The sequence below is a fragment of the Zootoca vivipara genome, chromosome 4 (assembly GCF_963506605.1).
Source record: "Zootoca vivipara chromosome 4, rZooViv1.1, whole genome shotgun sequence".
In the NCBI taxonomy this organism is placed as follows: domain Eukaryota; kingdom Metazoa; phylum Chordata; class Lepidosauria; order Squamata; family Lacertidae; genus Zootoca; species Zootoca vivipara.
Window position 1 is genome coordinate 95,381,882 of NC_083279.1, and position 21,419 is coordinate 95,403,300.

General features: G+C 47.5%; 1 protein-coding gene across 1 annotated transcript in view; it reads right to left on the reverse strand.

Annotated features, from left to right (window-relative positions):
• Positions 1–370: 370 nt before the first annotated feature.
• MOGAT2 (monoacylglycerol O-acyltransferase 2) overlaps positions 371–21,419 on the reverse strand; it is a 34,454-nt gene continuing 13,405 nt past the window's right edge. Inside the window, exons 3-6 of the mRNA XM_035116385.2 lie at positions 8,288–8,492; positions 6,120–6,294; positions 4,896–5,095; positions 371–620 (exon numbers count right to left, since the gene is read on the reverse strand). Of these exons, the coding sequence (XP_034972276.1) occupies positions 466–620; positions 4,896–5,095; positions 6,120–6,294; positions 8,288–8,492 (735 nt within the window). The 3' untranslated portion in view covers positions 371–465. The remainder of the gene's footprint in view (positions 621–4,895; positions 5,096–6,119; positions 6,295–8,287; positions 8,493–21,419) is intronic.

Sequence of the window (21,419 nt, forward strand, 5' to 3'; positions counted from 1 at the left end):
AGTTGCAAACTTAATCCGTTCCGGAAGTCCGTTCTTAAACCGAAACCGTTCTTAAACCGAGGTGCGCTTTCCCTAATGAGGTCTCCTGCCGCCGGTGCCCTTCCACCGTTCAGATTCCGTTCTTAGACCAAGGTAAAGTTCTCAAACCAAGACACTATTTCCAGGTTTGCGGAGTTTGCAAACCAAATCGTTCCTAAACCGGACTGTTCTTAAACCGAGGTACCACTGTATATATTTAAAGTTGATAAATAAATGAGCAAATGCAGTTACCGTAATTTGGATATGCAGAAGATATAAAAAAATAAATTTAAGGAATCGCAGAAAGAGGGGGAAGGTAGTCAAGTTTTGAAACATTAAAATGATTGTAAAATTAATGAAACGTATAAACCTGAAAAGCATAAATATTTTATTTCTATTTATTTTTTAAAATGTGGGCAAGGGAATGGGAAGGACGCCTTCCTTGTTTCAAATGAAAGAAAGGTGCTTGTCCTCAGGGACGCCGTACTTCAACTTGTGCTCTTCAAAGAGCTTGCACAGTTCCTCCATGTAGACCTCGTGCAACTTGTCCACGTCGTCTTGGCTGGGATTGGGGCATTTCTCAACTCGGATGGGTTTTCCAACTGCAGGCGGGTGGGGAGGGAAAGACAGCAAAGAGTGGTTAAGAAAACTCAGGCGATAAGGTAAAAAAGGAATGGGATTGCTTTAAAAAGTACCTGACAACATATGGTTCCAAAAATAATCCTTGGTTGTGCTTTCACAGATATAATGGGGGAAAACTGATATTATTAAATGAGTGCAGAATATTTGTCACTTAAGAGAAGTGTTGAAGCTGCAAAGAGATAGATGCAAGTCAACTAATACAGTGTTTCTCAACCAGTGTGCCTCCAGATGTTTTGGAACTACAACTCCCATCATCCCTAGCTAGCAAGACCAGTGGTCAGGAATGATGGGAGTTGTAGTCCAAAAACATCTGGAGGCATACTGGTTGAGAAACACTGAACTAATATAACAGGGATTCAAACTACTTTTCTGGATCAGAAAGAAAGTAACTGGAAAGGAAGGAAGGAAGGAAGGAAGGAAGGAAGGAAGGAAGGAAGGAAGGAAGGATTACAAATCTATTTCTTTTGTAGAACCTGGCGTTAAGAATATTCCAAGTACTGTTTGTATCCTATGAACAATTTTGTGTACGTGATTATTTTTCGTGTTTTATTATTTATCATTTTTCTTTCTTTTCCTTTCTTGTTTTTTCTTCTCTCTTTTTATTTTCTTTTTATATTTCTACTTTTATGTATTTCTTCTTTCTATTTTTTAATATTTGGATGTAATGTTTAATTTATACTTTTTTGTAAAAAAATTTAAAATGCAAGAAAGATTTTTTTTTTAAAAAAGAGTGGTTAAGACATTACAAGGGACCCAGGTGGCGCTGTGGGTTAAACCACTGAGCCTAGGGCTTGCTGATCAGAAGGTCGGCGGTTCGAATCCCTGTGACGGGGTGAGCTCCCATTGCTCGGTCCCAGCTCCTGCCAACCTAGCAGTTCGAAAGCACCTCAAAATGTAAGTAGATAAATAGGAACTGCTATAGCGGGAAGGTAAACAGCGTTTCCGTGTGCTGCTCTGGTTCGCCAGAAGCGGCTTTGTCATGCTGGTCACATGACCTGGAAGCTATACGTCGGCTCCCTCGGCCAATAATGTGAGATGAGCGCGCAACCCCAGAGTCGGTCACGACTGGACCTAATGGTCAAGGGTCCCTTTACCTTTACCTTAAGACATTACATAACAGAAGGAGGTAAGAAGGTAGGAAGGGTGTGGTGGATCGGGTCCAGCAGCTTGTTCTCACAGTGGCCAGCCAGATGCCCTAACAAGAAACCCATAAGAAGGGCACAAGAGCCGTCTCCCATCCTGTGGTTTTCAGCACCTGTGGCCACACTGTACACAAAGATGTCCTCCCTTTTCTCCCTGTAAGCCTTCCTTTTAGGAATTCTAGGTGCCGAAATTCCAAGGAGATTTTGTCTGCGACCGCGGCTACACGGATGTTATTGGCCCAGGAAGCTCCCGCAGCCAATCGGAAGCTACGGAAGCCCGGTCGGACGTTTGGCTTCCAAAAGAACATTTGAAAACCGGAACACTCACTTCCGGGTTTGCGACGTCCGGGAGCCAAAACGTCCGGGAACGTTTGACTTCCAAGGTACAACGGTATGTTGGAAGCTTCCCAGAATGGCTGGGGCAACCCAATCAGATGGGCGAGCTAAAATATATCATTATTATTATTAATCAAGAAAATAGATTAGTTGTTTAATACTGAACTCCTTTCCGCAGATGTTTTGAACTCCAGTTCCCATCAGCTCCAACCAACATGGCCAATAGTGAGGGAAGATGGGAGTTGTAGTCAAAGAATCATACAAAAATGACCTAATATTGAATTATACCAGGCATAGGCAACCTTCGGCCCTCCAGATGTTTTGGACTACAATTCCCATCATCCCTGACCACTGGTCCTGTTAGCTAGGAATCATGGGAGTTGTAGGCCAAAACATCTGGAGGGCCGAAGATTGCCTATGCCTGAATTAGACCATTGGCTCGGTCCTGTCTACACCAGTGTTGGCCAAACTTGGGTATCCAGCTGTTTTTTTGACTACAACTCCCATCATCCCTAGCTAACAAGACCAGTGGTCAGGGATGATGGGAATTGTAGTCCCAAAACAGCTGGAGACCCAAGTTTGGCCAACACTGGTCTACATTGACTGAAAGCAGCTCCTCAGGGTTTTGGGCAGGGAACATTCCCAGCCCTGCCTGCAGATCCCAAGGATTGACCCTGAGACCTTTTGCTTGCAGTGCTCTGCCCCCCCCCCCCATGTCATCAAGGGGGCACCAGGTAGGGGAAGCTTCCTATTGACCAGCAACGGCTACGGCAGCGAATCCTTTGAACTCTCTCTTGCAACCCATTCTGGGTTTTGCGGCTTGGCGGCAGGAATCGGCAGGACCAGGAATCCAGCGATGAGCTCCCTGCCTTCCCTCTGAAAGGCTGTGCTAATTGTGTTTGTCAGACAACAATGGGCTGACGAGGTTTCCGACCAACATCCCATTAAGTGTCTCCTCCGCTGCAGATGTTGGCCAAAGTCCGTCTAACCACAGAGAGGATCCAAACAAGCTATCAAACAATTATGGGCGACCGCTGCCTGTCAAATCCCATCAGAGAGGGCAGCTTTACCTGTAGGAAACTGTCTTTTTGAATTAACCTGTCGAGAAGGAGCGGCTGAAGTTATTGTGGCCACCTCCGACGATAATAAGCGTGCCACAGTGAATTCAACTCCTAGAAACGCTCTCTCGGTGTTCAGCATCAGGCAGGAAAATCATTACTAGTAATAAATGACCTCGTGCTTGGTTGCAGAAGTAGGATCCCCGACTGTTGGAGAAGGGGGTCTTTAAGCTAGTGAATGAATCATAGAATCATAGAATCGTAGAGTTGGAAGAGACCACAAGGGCCATCCAGTCCAACCCCCTGCCGAGCAGGAAACACCATCAAAGCATTCTTGACATATGCCTGTCAAGCCTCTGCTTAAAGACCTCCAAAGAAGGAGACTCCACCACACTCCTTGGCAGCAAATTCCACTGCCGAACAGCTCTTACTGTCAGGAAGTTCTTCCTAATGTTTAGGTGGAATCTTCTTTCTTGTAGTTTGAATCCATTGCTTTGAATCCATTGCTTTGAATGCTTTCGTTTCTCATTTTTCCAATCTTAAGTTTTGCACATTCCGCTATTTTTATTTCATGTCCTCATGAATATCCAGCATTTTGGTGCAAATTACTCCAAATATACTGTACTGTACACACTTTTGCCCAAGGCACATGTTTTTTTGCAAAGGCCAATCCCTTTATATACTCCATTTTCCTGAATATCTACATTTCTTCTCATGTTTTATGCTAGCGTGTGCATTTGTTGTACACATTACTTGGCTGCAGAGCCGCACTGGAAAATTTGGAGGTGTGCGGATTTTGAAGAATGAGCGTTTCGGTTTGTTTTGAAAAACATGACTTGGGTAAAGACTTACGCACACTTCCTGTTGTCCTGCGGCCCTCCCCCAGGGAAAACCCCTTTTTAGCGCTCAATCGGAGCAAATGGCAATTGGGGTTTTCTCCGGATTGACATTTGCTCCAATGTAGCACTAAAGAGCGAGTTTTCCCGGGGGAAGGAGAGGAGCATGGGGAAAACACCTAGAAAGTGTGAGTGAAGTGGAAAACTGCTCAGACCCAGGCTTTCTAGGCATGAGCAGACTTTGCTTAAGGGGTTTTAATTTACAGAAATTGAGAATGCTTAAATGCATTGCTGCGTGTTTCCATACCTGCCAAGTTGCTGTCAGAGAAATAAGGGACCGGGCCGGAAATAGCAGGCTGGAAGTAGCGCTGCCGCCATTTTGGAACTGGGCGGAGCAGCATCAAAAGTCGCTTCTGAGCATGCTCCGCCCAGTTCCAAAATGGCCGCCGCACCAGAATAAACTGGGAAAAAACAAAAAAATCTGTTTTTTTCAGCTAGGAATCTCCCCCCCCCCCAGTTAAAAAACCTCTTCCTCTTTTTTGAAAAATTGCAAAAAAAGCTCATCAACTTGCCCCTCCCTCCTCCAAAAAAGCTCAACAGTTTTTGTGCCCAGATTTTCCCTTTTTGAAATATGGGTACCCTACGTAATCTTCAACTAAGAAAAGCTAGGCCCATGCTTGAATAACCACGTGAATGTAAATACTTTGCCTATGTTCTTCTTTCGCTATATGTTCTGCAAGCGAAAGCTTTTTGGGATATTTTAAGAAGCGTTTGGACATTGCTTTAATTTCAAGAAAAGAGTCATCCTCGCACAGGATTTGGCTTCCCGGCTGCAGTTCAGCTACTCTTCCAACCAGACTTACCCACAGTGCGGATCGGTCGCCGATACGGAATGAGCCCAAAACTGTACTGAAAGATCCCCCGGGCGTGGAAGAGGGGGAGAGAGATCCCCATGATCTTTTGCAAGTGCTCTTGAATCCACCGCAGCCAGCCGCCCTTGGGATTTTCGACTTGATCGAACAGCTCGTTCTCGCCGAAGGAAAACACGGGGACAAGAGGGGTGCTGGGGGTGAGGGCAGAGGAATGGAAAAGAGGGTGTTGAGTCATCGTCATAATGTCCGTTGGACACCCAGTGTTTACACCAGGGGTAAGGAGCCCCACCCCGACCTGGACCACAGTCTAGGTGTGGATCCTGGATTTGATGTGGCCCATGAGCCCAAAAAAGTGAGGCCCGGGGGCCGCTGAGACTCCACCCCTTGTGCTCGATGGTGGCTTGTCCGATGTCAACACTACTTTTGCAATCCGAGGCAGGAAGCAAAAGCAGGAGATTTTCCTGGATACCTGGTGGGCTGTGCTTGACCTGATGGCTCACCAGTTGTATAACGTTGCAGGAGCACTTACTATTTCAGAACATAAGATCAGGATCTACTGGTGTTCAGAAGCATCAGGGCAGTCTCGAGCAGGTCGGGCGCCCTGGCGCTGAGGGGCGGAGATCGCTCTGGCGCCCCCGCCCTCGCAGCATGGCTTCCTCATGGCTTTGCCGCGCAGCGCCCCACCTACCAGCCCCGCGCCACCGGGGCTCTACCTAGAGCCGGCCCTGAGAAGCATGGTTGCCTCCGACTATGGAAGCAGAGCATAGGCATTGTGGCTAGGAGCCATCAATAGTCCTCTCCCCCTCCATGAATTTCTCTCGCCCTCTTTCAGAGCCATCCAAGTTGGGGGGCACCCAGTGGCAGAGCTTCAAGCTCTGGCGGGGTGGGGTGGGGTGGGCGGAGAGCAGGCAGGCACATGGTGTGCGTCCCGGAGGCATGGCAGCTGCCTGCAGGCGTGTGGCACACGTCCCAGGGACGTGACGTGCCACCTACGGGGTGTAGCACCCAGCACGCCACGCGGGGGGAAGGCTGCCGCGATGGCACCCCACCGGGATCGTGTCGCCGGGGGCGGTATGCTCCCACCGCACCCTTGTTCCTCCGCCAGTGGGGACATCACTGGCTCCTGCATTAGCAGGTAGCCGTGCCACCAGAGGCGATATTTTGTACGGGATTTGCACAACGCAGCCCTTCGCCCGACAGCGGGCCACGACTCACCCATGCTGTATAGCTAGCCGAACAAACCCCTTCCGGTTTGCCAACAAGAGAGTAAAAGCCCCTGGCCGGGCGTCCAGAGCTTCTTGGGCTCCTCCCACAGCGATGGCGAGGACATTCCCTCCTCCTGACCTCCGTAGGACGTTGGCAGCCGTTTCCTTGTCAGATGGGACTAAACCTGGGTATGAAATGCAGGAGACATGAGAGTAAGGTCCCTGAAAACCATCAGCAGTGTTATTAATAGTCCTGCTATTTTGCAAATGCCCTTGGGGGACATCTTCAGGAGAAGACAAGGCTAAGGAGTAAACCCAGAGTTGGGGCCATAAGATGGATGGGTGGCGCCTTGTTCGCCTTCTTCCGGCAAACCCCTGCAGCCAAGCTGGTGCCAAATGAATTGCTTGCCTTTCCTCTGGATCACATCAGCGAGACCAAGGGAAGGGGGTCTTGTCGTCTGGGCAGCCCCAGGACCTACGGACACAGTGCCCAGGCTTGCACCCCGAGTAATTTCAGTGTTGCAAAAATCAGGAGGCAGCAGTTACAAGTTACTGGTCTCTGCGGTCAAAGCAAGTGCCGTGATTCTCCAGGAGTTTGACTTCACCCCTGGAGGCACACTCCACTCTCAGGGCAGATGGATGCCAAGACACTCTTTTTTGCAAAACTCTTTGTGTGCAAAACGTGTAAGGCCTTGTGGTGCCTCAGTTTACCTAACAGGGGCGTACCCAGGATCAAAATTAGGGGGGACAAGGGGCGGGGGCAAGGGGCGGGAATGGAGGGGCCAGAGTGGGAATGTGGGCGGGGCTACGTGGCCTGCGCCTCCTAGCTCTTCCGAGGAGGCGGCCCCAGACTCCCGCTCCTGGCGCGAAGCTCCAGAGGCGCTCGGGGAGCGCGAGCTTCTGGTTGCCTCCTCAGCTTACGCTCCCCGCGCCCCTCTGGAGCTTCGCGCTGGGAGCGGGAGCCTGGGGCTGCCACGCTGCGCCCCTCAGCCTTTTGCTTCTAGGGGGGGGCAATTGCCCCCTCCTGCCCCCCTGCCTACGCCCATGTTACCTAATGGAAAGCCTCCTGGATGCAGGGGTAGAGCACCTGTGGCTCTTCAGATACTGGGAACAACAGCTCTCATCATCGTTTGGACTACTGCAATGCGCCTACGTGGGGCTACCTTTGGAGGTGACCAGGAAACAACAACTAATCCAGAATGCGGCAGCTAGACTGGTGAGTGGGAGCGGTCGCTGAGACCACATTACACCAGTCCTGAAAGACCTACATTGGCTCCCAAAAGGTTTCCGAGCACAATTCAGTGTTGGTGCTGACCTTGAAAGCCCTAAACGGCCTTAGCCCAGTATACCTGAAGAGCGTCTCCACCCCCATCGTTCTGCCCGGACACTGAGGTCCAGCTCTGAGGGCCTTCTGGTGGTTCCCTCACTGCGAGAAGTGAGGTTACAGCGAACCAGGCAGAGGGCCTTCTCAGTGGTGGCACCCACCCTGTGGAACGCCCTCCCATCAGATTTCAAGGAATTAAACAACTATCTGACGTTTAGAAGACATCTGAAGGCAGGCCTGTTTAGGGAAGTTTTTAATATTAGACGTTTTACCGTGTTTTTAATATTTTGTTGGGAGCCGCCCAGAGTTGCTGGGGAAGCCTGGCCAGATGGGAGGGGTATAAGTTGTTGTTGTTGTTGTTTGTTGTTGTTACAGGGAACCAGGCAGAGGGCCTTCTCGGTAGTGGCACCCACTCTGTGGAACGCCCTCCCACCAGAGGTCAAAGAGAACAACAATTACCAGACCTTTAGAAGGCATCTTAAGGGAGCCCTGTTTAAGGAGGCTTTTAATATTTGATGGATTTCTGTATTTTAATGTTTTGTTTTGAAGCCGTATAAATAATAAATTGTTGTTGTTGTTGTTGCTGCTGCTGCTGTTGTTGTCGCTGACTAACAGCCATGCTGGTTGGAGCTTAGGGAGGATGGGAGTCCAATGACATCTGAAAGGTCACTTCTACTGCATCTGTATTTTACTGGGTGCAGGGAGTTTACAAAACCACAGACTCACTCTCTCTCTCTCTCTCTCTCTCTCTCTCTCTCTCTCTCTCTCTCTCTCTCTCTCTCTCTCTCTCTCTCTCATTGCACCAGCAGATACTGGCTTCTATGAACCACCCTGAGCCCTGCAGCTCTTTTTACCTCCACTCATCAGATAGTCCCGGAAAAAAGGGAATCTGAACCACAGGTTCAGCATCATCAGATGAGGGGTGAGTCCTGGGAAGATCTTGGAAAAGCCCGTTGCCTCCGTGCAGAAATTGAGGAAGGCCCCCGCCACTAAGACTCCGTGGGGATGGAAGCCGAAGATGTAGTTCTTTGCAGGGTCCAGTTCCGCCGTCTTCACTAGCTGTAAGAAGACCAAAGTCATTTAGAGCTCCTGCAGGATTCACCCTTTGAATTGGGAGAATGAGAGAACAGAGCAAGACCGTTCATTGGCTTTTTTCACAGTAAAAGCACATTACTTCCCCAGACGCATCATGGGAACTGTAGTTTCCCTCACACAGAGCTATAATTCTGCCATTCCTAGGATTCTTTTTGGTGTGTCATGTGATAAATACATAAGGTAAAGGTAAAGGGGCCCCTGACCATCAGGTCCAGTCGTGTCCGACTCTGGGGTTGCGGCGCTCATCTCGCTCTATAGGCCGAGGGAGCCGGTGTTTGTCTGCAGACAGCTTCCGGGTCATGTGGCCAGCATGACTAAGGCGCTTCTGGTGAACCAGAGCAGCGCAGGGAAACGCCGTTTACCTTCCCGCCGGAGCGGTCCCTATTTATCTACTTGCACTTTGATGTGCTTTCGAACTGCTAGGTGGGTAGGAGCTGGGACCGAGCAACGGGAGCTCACCCCGTTGCAGGGATTCGAACCGCCGACCTTCTGATCAGCAAGCCCTAGACTCTGTGGTTTAACCCACAGCGCCACCTGGGTCCCTCTGTGATACATACATACATACATACATACATACATACATGTATATACTGTATATATTTACTAATCTACATTTCAAAATATTCATTTAAACAACCTGAAATCAATGACTTCCCTTCTTGTCCTTCTGCGGTTCATTTTGCATGCCATACACCCCTGCATGTTTTACATTTGGGGGCTAGCAAAACATGGACTGCAGAAGCAGAGCAAGACCATTTCTAAGCAACACTAGAGAACTGAGGACCGATTTGCACAGTCATTGTGCTACCACAAGCTTGATTTCCCCCCCCCCCAGGCACCCTGAAGGCTTGGAAATGGTCTCCTATCCCTTCAGCAACAGTTATTGCCTGGTACACTAGAATTGGACACGGGTGGCGCTGTGGTCTAAACCACAGAGCCTAGGGCTTGCCGATCAGAAGGTCGGTGGTTCAAATCCCCGTTCGAAGCTCTCATTGCTCGGTCCCTGCTCCTGACAACCTAGCAGTTCGGAAGCATATCAAAGTGCAAGTAGATAAATAGGTACCGCTCTGGCGGAAAGGTAAACGGCCTTTCTGTGCACTGCTCTGGTTCGTCAGAAGCGGCTTAGTCATGCTGGCCACATGACCTGGAAGCTGTCTACGGACAAACGCCGGCTCCCTCGGCCAGTAAAGCGAGATGAGCGCTGCAACCCCAGAGTTGTCCACGACTGGACCTAACAGTCAGGGGTCCCTTTACCTTTTCCTTTACACTAGAATCGTAGAATCATAGAACTGTAGAGCTGGAAGGGACCCCAAAGTTCATCTAGTCCAACCCCCTGCAGTGCAGGATTCCTGCCCACAGCCAACCTTGGGTGGGCTCGAACTGCCAGCCATCTGGTTAATAGTCAGATGCACTGCCCCATTGTGCCACTACCGCCATTCAGAGAGCTGACCCCAGAGATTGTTTAATGGTGTTTCCTTGTTTTCTGACCGTGGGGACACAGCTCCTCTCCACCCCGAATTAAAATCAGAAGCACACTAACCGCAGAAAAGGTTGATGTTTAGATAGTGTGTGGGTCTGAGTTGCCCACTTGCTGTAAGGAAACTTCCTGTTCCTGGTGAGAAAGAGGACCATTGGCTACCTGAGATGGTGAGCCAGAAATGAAAAGGATACTTAAAATAACCTCTGTAGACATCAGAGAGAATTTGTTGACTTGCCATTCATAAAACTTTGCTACAGAAGATGTGAGCCACAGAAACGACGATTGATCAGATTGAGAATAAGGATGGATAATATTAGTTTTGAATTTGAAAAACAGCCCAAAATGCAGAGACATGAATGAGGACGATTATCTCTAGACATCTGGAACATACTCCCAAAAATCTCCCAAAAACTGACAAGCTGGAACGTGTCCAGAAGAGGGCAACCAAAATGGTCAAAGGCCTGGAAACGATGCCTTATGAGGAACGGCTTAGGGAGCTGGGTATGTTTAGCCTGGAGAAGAGAAGGTTAAGGGGTGATATGATAGCCATGTTCAAATATATGAAAGGATGTCATATGAAGGAGGGAGAAAGGTTGTTTTCTGCTGCTCCAGAGAAGCGGACACGGAGCAATGGATTCAAACTTCAAGAAAGAAGATTCCACCTAAACATTAGGAAGAACTTCCTGACTGTAAGAGCTGTTCGGCAATGGAATTTGCTGCCAAGGAGTGTGGTGGAGTCTCCTTCTTTGGAGGTCTTTAAGCAGAGGCTTGACAGGCATATGTCAAGAATGCTTTGATGGTGTTTCCTGCTCGGCAGGGGGTTGGACTGGATGACCCTTGTGGTCTCTTCCAACTCTATGATTCTATGATCTTTATACAGTAATTGGAATATATAATTGGTGGTATTGTTATTAATGTAATTTGGACTGGTTTGATTTAATTTGTCACTAATTGGAAGATTCTTATTGAAAATGAATAAAATTTTAACAAAAAACAAGCTTTGTAAAAAATTTAAAAAACCATATATCACAAAGACACTGCGGTCTCCCTTGTGCCTCATTCCTGAAAGTAAAACATGGACTCTGGGCAAGCGTCAGGAACCCCAGAAATCTCGCACCGAGACAGCCTTTTATCCAGTCAAAGTATTGGATCTATTGTGCTCAGTCAAGCCTTATTGGCAATGGCTCTCCAGGGTTTCAGAGCAGGATCAGAATCTTGCTGATCTGCTGCAAACCACCCGGAGATCTGCTCAGGGATCGCATTCCCCCATCTATGCTCGCTCAACCTCCTCCATCTATAGAACTGGCATTGCGACAGGTGCCACAGTTCCACAACTGTAAGAAATCGATCTTTTAGCGTTGCAGCTGCTACACTTTGGAACTCCCTGCCTATTGAAATCAAGCAGGTGTAATCTTCCTGGTGCCAGATAAAAACATTCTGGTTTAAGCAAGCCTGCCCACACATGTAGCAGTTGCATGTGCTGCTAATTGGTTTTTAGTTTATTGTAATTGCAATGTTTTCAACTGTGTTTTATTGACAATTTCTAAGTTTTGCTTTGCAAAACCGCTCTGAGGTTTTATGGCTACCAAGCAGTATATAAATGTTGTTGAATCAGTGAACTTTAAAATCAATAAATGCCACCATGTCCTGTTTTACATTCTGCCCAGCTCCAGGAGCAGATTGCAGGGTTAGATGGAGAAACTCTCCTTTTTTCCCATTAAGAAATTTCCCTTTAAGGCACTTCTTCCTTGGAAGGCAGGGAGGGTGGCTGAGATAGATAACCTAACAGCCTCCCCTTGTCTTATTTCTAAGAATCTCCTTCTGCCCGGAGCTCATTTATCCGCAGCAACATCAGGCGCTCTCAGATCACAGTGGCCGGTGACTGGCTCGCCTTTCCCATCTCCCTGATTAATGGGACTTTTACAGGTTAATGACACTTTTACAGAGCACAGGCTGTGAGCCTTCGTGCCTAGCCCATCACCAAGGCTGTTTGCTTTTCCTTACAGAGTCATTTCCATGAGAGCAGGATAAGGAGAGAATGTTCTCTGGTTTTGCAATGTCCCCAGGCTGGAACATCTGGTTTCATGCTTCGATTCCCTTCTTCTCCACGAATATCTCCAGTGGAGTCTGGTCCAGTGGGGCAAATGGGACTCTGCCCCCCCCACCTCAGCCTTCCCTTCACCAACTGAATTGTATAATTGTTGAGTTGGGTGGGTACCCCAAGGGTCATCTAGCCCAACCCCCTCACAATGCAGGAATCCCAGCTAAGGAACCCCTGAGCATCCAACCTCTGTTCAGAAACCTGCAAGGAAGGAGAATCCATCACTTAGACTAAAGGGCTAGGGGGAAAAAATCAACAACTAAATCATCTGAAAAGAACAATCCCAGTACAGAGGCGGATGGGGAAAGAGCTCTATTTAAGAAGAGGAAGATCTTGAGCAGGTGCCGAAAAGACAACACAGACAGCACCTGCCTAATATTCATGGGGAGGGGAGTTCCAAAGGGTAGAAGCCATCACACTAAAGGTCTGATTCCTATATTGTGTGGAACTAGGGCTGAATTAACCATTCAGCAAAATAAGCAAGTGCTTAGGGCATCAAGGGAAGGGGGGCAACACAAAAAAATTCTTATACAGTATATAGGATGCCTACATTTTGCATGGACTGGCTGCATGGCAACAAGGGCAAATGGCTTTAGATACCTATTAGGTCCATAAATTGCCATGAAGCAGGCATCGTGATCCACAGGTAGATCACTGGACATCTGCAGTAGATCACTGGTAGATCACTGGTTCCTCCCAAAGAAGCTGAACAACTGTGGCTCAACCCCCCCCCCAAAATATGGGCCTTCCTCCTTTCTAAAAAAAAGCTCAACAACTTTGTCTGCCAGTTTTTAACTCTGTGAGTAGATTGCAGTCTCTTGGGAGTTGGCCACCCCTGCCATAAAGCATACATTCAACACAAAAAACACTGTGACAATTTGTTGTTGACAAAGGACAGCTGGACATATGCTGTTTGTTTAGTTGTTTAGTCATGTCCGACACTTTGTGACCCCATGGACCAGACCACGCCAGGCACTCCTGTCTTCCACTGCCTCCCGCAGTTTGGTCAGACTCATGTTGGTAGCTTCGAGAACACTGGCCAACCATCTCGTCCTCTGTCGTCCCCTTCTCCTTGTGCCCTCCATCTTTCCATCAGGGTCTTTTCCAGGGAGTCTTCTCTTCTCATGAGGTGGCCAAAGTATTGGAGCCTCAGCTTCAGGATCTGTCCTTCCAGTGAGCACTCAGGGCTGATTTCCTTCAGAATGGATAGGTTTGATCTTCTTGCAGTCCATGGGACTCTCAAGAGCAGGCATCCCCAAACTGCGGCCCTCCAGATGTTTTGGCCTACAACTCCCATGATCCCTAGCTAACAGGACCAGTGGTCAGGGATGATGGGAATTGTACTCCAAAACATCTGGAGTGTGCCTGCTCAAGAGTCTCCTCCAGCACCATAATTCAAACGGCGATCAGCCTTTTTATGGTCCAGCTCTCACTTCCATACAGCACTACTGGGAAAACCATAGCTTTAACATAGCTGGACATATAAAGGGCCCCATTTCCTTCAGTAGCTTAGGGCCTCATCAAACCTAAATCCGGCACTGGGTGGCCCCAATCCCCTCTTAAACATGGCTTGCAGAGAGGGGAGGATCTGGTCCACAACTGGACCTGCTTCCCAAGACCTGACTACAACATACTCTTGGCACATAGCTGCCAAGTTATCCCTTTTTTACAGGGATTTTCCCTTATGCTGAATAGGCTTCCTCGCTATGCTATGTCTTGGCATAAGATGACATCTCATGGAGGAGAGGGCTATTTATGGCTGCCAGCCGTGAGGGCTCGGCTCTGCCTCTAAAGTTGGAGGCAGCGATGCTTTTGAACATTAGTCGGTGGGCAGAAATATATAGAAAAAGTTTAAATACCTGCTGGAAATGTAAAGAAAAAAAGAAGGCACCTGCCATCACATGTGGTGGTCATGTAAGGTAATAAAAGCTTTCTGGGAAATGATATATAATGACATGGAAAAAAATATTTAAAATAACGTTTGTTTAAAAACCAGAAGCTTTTCTATTAGGAATTACAGGTAACAACATTCCAAAGGAACAAGAAGAGAATTTTTATGTATGCAACAAAAAGCTGCACAGATGCTACTAGTCCAGAGGTGGAAAGAAGAAAGAGCCCCTACCAGGGAGGAATGGCAAGCGAAGCTGATGGACTAAACCGAAATGGCAAAGCTCAGGAACCAAGAGGACAAAAACTTTAAAAAAAGAATGGGAAAATATATAATTTACTTAGGAGACCATAGAATCATAGAGTCGGAAGAGACCACAAGGGCCATCCAGTCCACTGTAAACAGATAAAAACATTAGCAGGATTTTAATCACACTTGTAACAAATGCTATGGATGATATAAAGGTAAAGGGGCCCCTGACCATCAGGTCCAGTCGTGTCCGACTCTGGGGTTGCGGCGCTCATCTTGCTCTATAGGCCGAGGGAGCCGGCGTTTGTCTGCAGACAGCTTCCGGGTCATGTGGCCAGCATGACAAAGCTGCTTCTGGCGAACCAGAGCAGCACACGGAAACGGCGTTTACCTTCCCACCGGAAGGTGCTTTTGAACTGCTTTTGAACTGCTAGGTGGGCAGGAGCTGGGACCGAGCAATGGGAGCTCCCCCCGTTGCAGGGATTCAAACCGCCGACCTTCTGATCAGCAAGCCCTAGAGATACAAAATATAGATTATGGAATAATATGCAGCTGTAAATGTTGACAACAGGACCCATGGAGGGGATGGGAGGGGAAGTCTTGAGATTTCTGGAGAATCTGAATTTGGATGGTTATAAATTGATATTGGTAAAATCAAATACAAATGGTTTCTTTAAAAATGAACACCAGCTGGTGGAAACCACAGGAGGGGAGAGTGCTCCTGTGTTCGAATCCTGATTGCAGGCTTCCCAAAGGCACCTGGCCATTAACCTGATCCAACAGGGAACTTCATGTTCTTATCTACTGGGGAGTAGGCATTCCCAACAAAAGCAACAACTGTGGAGTAAGCATCACCCCCTGAGCACATCCACGATTAAACAGTGGATGTTTCTCTTTAATGATTAGCTGGCCCTGTTTACCCTCCTTTGCCAGAGAGGAGGTCTCCCATCCCTCGCCCAACTCCTGGTTGCCATGGTACCAGCCTTCACATCCTAAAAAGAGCCTGGAGGCCTTACATAACTCTCTCCAGGTTGTTATACAAGGTAATCTTGTTTAATGGCTCTTCGGAGTGTGTTGTTTGACTAAGGCAACAGGGTAGGGAAGGTGAGAAGGCAGCAGGATCCCGATCATTGGACAGCAAGTTTGTTTGTATGCCAGAGGTTTCTCTTGAGCTGAGGTTCCTCCAAGTGTCTCTATTTTCCAGGGACAGCCCTGGATTTACAGAAGCCGTTCCAGTTTCTGATTTGATCCCATAGAATCATAGAGTTGGAAGAGACCACAAGGGCCATCCAGTCCAACCCCCTGCCAAGCAGGAAACACCACCAAAGCATTCCTGACAGATGGCTGTCAAGCCTCTGCTTAAAGACCTCCAAAGAAGGAGACTCCACCACACTCCTTGGCAGCAAATTCCACTGCCGAACAGCTCTTACTGTCAGGAAGTTCTTCCTAATGTTTAGGTGGAATCTTCCTTCTTGAAGTTTGAATCCATTGCTCCATCCCAAAATGTCCCACTTTTCCTTAGGACAGTGGTTTTGAGCCAGTGTGCCATGGCACCCCGGGGTGCCTTGGATGATAGTCAGGGGTGCCGCGAGCAACTCTGGCCTCTGTCCCTCTTTCCTTCCTTCCCTCTCTCCTCTGATGCCCTCTCTCGTCTCTGCCTCCCAAAGGCTTCTGCGGTTGTTTCTTGCAGAAGCTGGCCAGGGGGTGCTGGTTGCCAGGAGGTGAAGTAGCGTTACTCGAATCCTGCCAAAGTTTTTAGTTGTTTGCAGTGTCCTCTCTTAAACACATTATAATTTCCCCCCATTCCTTCTCAAAATTCTTCTCTTCCCGGTTTCTGATTCTCCAGGTCATTCTCACCATTTCAGCGTAATTCCCTCATCTTCATCAGCCCTTCGTCTCTGGTCGGGACTTCATATTCTTTACATCTCTGGCCCATCAGCATATGCACTGCTGTGGTTGCATACACAAATACTGTAGTTGTTGTATCTCTTTTTTGTAAATTTTTTATTAAGTTTATTTTACAGCAAATACACACACACTCATAAAACTAAACATAAGAAAAAACAAAGAAATACAAATAAAACATAGTAACATATGGAAACTTACACAGATCAAATAGTCATATATATATATATATATATATATATATATATATATATATATATATATATATTCAATTCATTTTTTCTTCCAATTGATTTCCTTCATCCTCAACATGTTACAGGTAGGTAGCCGTGTTGGAAGCAGCTGTTTTATTACAGAGAAATTTCAGGAACAGACTGGAAAGAGAAGTTCCTGAATTAGAACTCATTACCAAGCTTAAAACCATGGAGCCACCTGGGATGAACAAAGACATCGGATTCTTATCTCATTATGCATGATCAAGCTTTCTTTAGCGCCTCAGCCCTTGTTTTCCCCCCCAGGACTAATTGCAGCCATCAGCAGCCGTTAACAGCCATCCACAGGTTTACCACTCCCATCAGCCCATCACCCCATCACCCATTCCCACCAACCCCCACCACTCTCTGTATATATATAAGGGTCTGACACTTCCGTTTCCAGTGTATCTGAAGAAGTGTGCATGCACACAAAAGCTCATACCAAAATAAAAACTTAGTTGGTCTTTAAGGTGCTACTGAAGGAATTTTTTTATCCTCAACATGGTTCTCTTTTCTTCTTTGGTAAACTCTCTCCTTCTTAGTTAATAATAATAATAATAATAATAATAATAATAATAATAATAATAATATTTTATTTATACCCCACCCTCCCCAGTCAAAACCGGGCTCTGGGCGGCTCACATCAATAAAATTACAATAAAACATAAAAAGCAATTAATTAAAATACAGATTAAAATACAGTATTAAAATTTAAAATGCAGCCTGATTTTAAGTAGTCCATAAATCCAAGCCATGAGGGAGGAAAACACACGGGTCAGACTAAGTCCAACCTAAAGGCCAGGCGGAACAGGCCCTGTCTTGCAGGCCCTGCGGAAAGATGACAAATCCCGCAGGGCCCTGGTCTCCTGTGAAAGAGCGTCCCACCAAGTTGGGGCCAATACTGAAAAGGCCCCGGCCCTAGTAGAGGCCAATCTAGCCACCTTATGGCTCGGGATCTCCAGAGTATTGCTGTTTGTGGACCTTAAGGTCCTCCGTGGGGCATACCAGGGCATTACCCCATTTTCTTTCTGTTTTTAGTTTTATACCATAATTTATTTTGAAGAAGTTAATCGAAACAAGTCCAAGTATTAATTCCAGGGCGCTGCTTTTTAAGGCATTCTCTATATTTTCCCCATTCCTTTTTTTTTTTTTTGAAATTTTTGTTCTGGCTGACCCCTAATGGCTTCTGTCAATCTAGCCAATTCAACATAGTCAAATAATTTATCTTGCCACTCTTTTGACGGTATTGTTTCTTTCCCCCCAGTTTTTGGCAGTTAGCGTTCTCGGAGCCCCTGTAGCATAAAGGAATATTTTCTTATTTTCTCTGGCTATAAATAGTCGTCGTATCTCAGTCCATCATTGCTTCCCTCCAGAGCCGCAGAAAACCAGCTTGCTCCATCTTCTGTGTGACAGACAGCCCTTCAGATATCAAATCTCCGCTGTGTCCCTTCTTCTCCGAGCTAAACATGCCCAACGTGCTTCTTCCTCTCTGCCCCTGGGTCTTGGAGCGCCGCTTCCTGGATTAATGCTGGCAAAGGGTGGGTGGGCAGAGTGCCCACGTCCCATCACTTCACCTCTTTATCCCCAGACACGCTCCCTCGTTTGTGCCACAGAGATATTATGGGAAGATTAGAGGGCTCTGGTTAATCTCTCGGGAGTGACTAAGCCTCAGGTAAGAAACCTTCGACACACAGCTTCGCACTGGGAGGGTGGCAAGATAATCCAGCTTTCGCCTCTGGAATTGGTAGACACTTTGGATTGGCACTGATGGAAGAACCGCATGTCCGAAAGACCGGTCTGGGACAATGACAGCTCTGGGTATTTCTGCAGGAAGCGGAGTCCCACTGGTGTTATGCCTGAGTCTGTGTTTGCCTGAGCTTGAGCTCCTGTGTTCTGATTCGATACACGATGTCCAATCACAGGACATTTCAGGATTTGGGCCTCTACCATTGGCCCTTGAACTCTGAGTCACGATTCGCAGCTTGGAAGTTTAGACAGCCAATCACGTTGGGTGTGGGAGTGGCCCAGGCTTTCGGCAATGTATATAAGCAGTTGCTTTGTCCCTCTATCCCAGTTATGTAGCTCAATAAAGGTTCTTGCTGTTCTGGCGGTTGGCGGTTGGATGGCGGCTAACAGATTGAGGTTGAATCCTGACAAGACAGAAGTACTGTTTGTGGGGGACAGGAGGCGGGCAGGTGTGGAGGACTCCCTGGTCCTGAATGGGGTAACTGTGCCCCTGAAGGACCAGGTGCGCAGCCTGGGAGTCATTTTGGACTCACAGCTGTCCATGGAGGCACAGGTTAAATCTGTATCCAGGGCAGCTGTCTACCAGCTCCATCTGGTATGCAGGCTGAGACCCTCTCTGCCCACGGACTGTCTCGCCAGAGTGGTGCATGCTCTAGTTATCTCTCGCTTGGACTACTGCAATGCGCTCTATGTGGGGCTATCTTTGAAGGTGACCCGGAAACTACAATTAATTCAGAATGCAGCAGCTAGATTGGTGACTGGGAGCGGCCGCCGAGACCACATAACACCAGTCTTGAAAGATCTACATTGGCTCCCAGTACGTTTCCGAGCACAATTCAAAGTGTTGGTGCTGACCTTTTGAAATATACTCGGAGTCAAGAGTGAATTTCATGCTCTTTATTCAGCTCATAGTCATCAAGGAGGAGAAGAGAAGACGAATGGCTCTTTTCCCCAAACCATCTGCTTATATACATTATTTACACAATGGGCCTTGCGTGATTGGCTACTTCAGGGCTACACCTGTGGGCCAATTATATTGTGGATTGACTTCTGCCTGCAGCCTGATTGGCTGCTCCTACAGGCCAATCAGGTAGCAGATTCACTTCTGCCAGCCGCCTGATTGGCTGCTCCAGCAGGCCAATCAGGTTGCGGATTCACTTCCACCTGGAGTTGGATTGGGTAGCTCCCGCTGATTCTGAATCCTATTGTTCTAGGATTCAGCTCAGTACATAACACCTTTAAAGCCCTAAACGGCCTCGATCCAGTATACCTGTAGGAGCGTCTCCACCTCCATCGCTCTGCCCGGACTCTGAGGTCCAGTGCCGAGGGCCTTCTGGCGGTTCCCTCGCTGCGAGAAGCCAAGTTACAGGGAACCAGGTAGAGGGCCTTCTCGGTAGTGGCACCCACCCTGTGGAACGCCCTCCCACCAGATGTCAAAAAGAAAAATAACTACCAGACTTTTAGAGGACATCTGAAGGCAGCCCTGTTTAGGGAGGCTTTTAATGTTTAATCAATTATTTTATTTTATTTTTCTGTTGGAAGCCGCCCAGAGTGGCTGGGGAAACCCAGCCAGATGGGCGGGGTATAAATAATAAATTATTATTATTATTATTATTATTATTATTATTATTATTATTATTATTATTATTATGGCTTGCCTCGTGGGAACCCACCTACACTTGGGAACCACCAGCCCAAAATAAGAAGCTCATGGAGGGCGAGAGGGAAGAATAGGGGTGACCATAGCCAACCTCTGCGGGTTCCACCTTCCCACTCCAGTGTGGTGTAGTGGTTAAGAGCGGTAGACTCGTAATCTGGGGAACCGGGTTCGTGTCTCCGCTCCTCCACATGCAGCTGCTGGGTGACCTTGGGCTAGTCACACTTCTTTGAAGTCTCTCAGCCCCACTCACCTCACAGGGTGTTTGTTGTGGGGGAGGAAGGGAAAGGAGATTGTGAGCCGCTTTGAGACTCCTTCGGGTAGTGATAAAGCGGGATATCAAATCCAAACGATTCTTCTTCTTCCTCCTCCTCCTCTTCTTCTTCTTCTTCTTCTTCTTCTTCTTCTTCTTCTTCTTCTTCTTCTTCTTCTTCTTCTTCTTCTTCTTCCTCAGGATGCTTCAGAGCAAGCTCAGGAGTGCCGTTCCCGGTTGGGGAGCATGGGATTTTGCCGTTCCCGTGGCTCCCGATTCAATGGATTAAGCCAGAGGGTGCGATGGGTACCTCAAAATATTTGGGAAAGTCCCTCAAGGCTTTGTGTTTGATTTCCCAGATTCACAAGCACCCCTTATAGTTGGCCCTTCAAATGGATTTGGAATCAAATTTACCCACTCTCGGCCTCAGCATCCTCACCAAGAAGAGTTTGCGATCAACTTGAATGTGCTATAGAGATTCATGTGAAACCACACAAGATTTGCTCCATATCAACAACTTCCCGAGAAGATGGATGCAAAAGATAATAGCCTGGGAGACGCCCTGAATGTTGGAAGATTCAGAGCAGATAAAAGACAGTCCATCTTCGTGCAGCACAGAGTTAAACTGTGGAACTCCCTGCCTCAGGAGGCAGTGATTGGTACCAACTTAGATGGCTTTAAAAGAGAATTACATACATTTATAAAGGAGAGAGATATCAATGGCTCCTAGCCATCTCCCAATCTACTATATATTGCATCCGTCTTTAACTCCCCACGAGTTGCAGGCCCCGGCAAATATTGTGTAGTTTAATAGTAATCTCTAGAGCAGGGGTTCCCAACAAAATTTTCTCGAGGACCCCTCATCGAGCCGCTATTGTGACAAGGACCCCCATTAATTCCTAATCCTAAAATTAAAAAGTGAGAGCCAAATTAAGAGTCTTTTTATATTTTATATTTATACGTTTTTTACAGTTACAACAGAGTACTCCATCAGTATACAGTTAGTTTTAATTTTCAGTTCTTAATGAGATGAACCACTTTTTAACCAACAGTCTATTTTTAACTACGCGAACTGTAGCTTCCGCGAATAACAACGCTTTGTTTACAAACACTACTGTTTTGCAAAGAGGCAGCGCGCGCCAGGGAGGAGGGAGGGGAATGGAGAAGACAGGGTACCTGCGCAGTAGCGCACAAATGAAGCCGACGCGCGCAAAGCATCTTGGGGAGGTGAGCGTTAGTAGAATGCGTGCGCTGCCTCTTTGCAAAACAGTAGTGTTTGTAAAGCGCCACCTAATGGCATACAGCAGAACTACTGCCTCTATCTAATTCTAGTTTTGCGCTAGACTCTGCTCATGCAG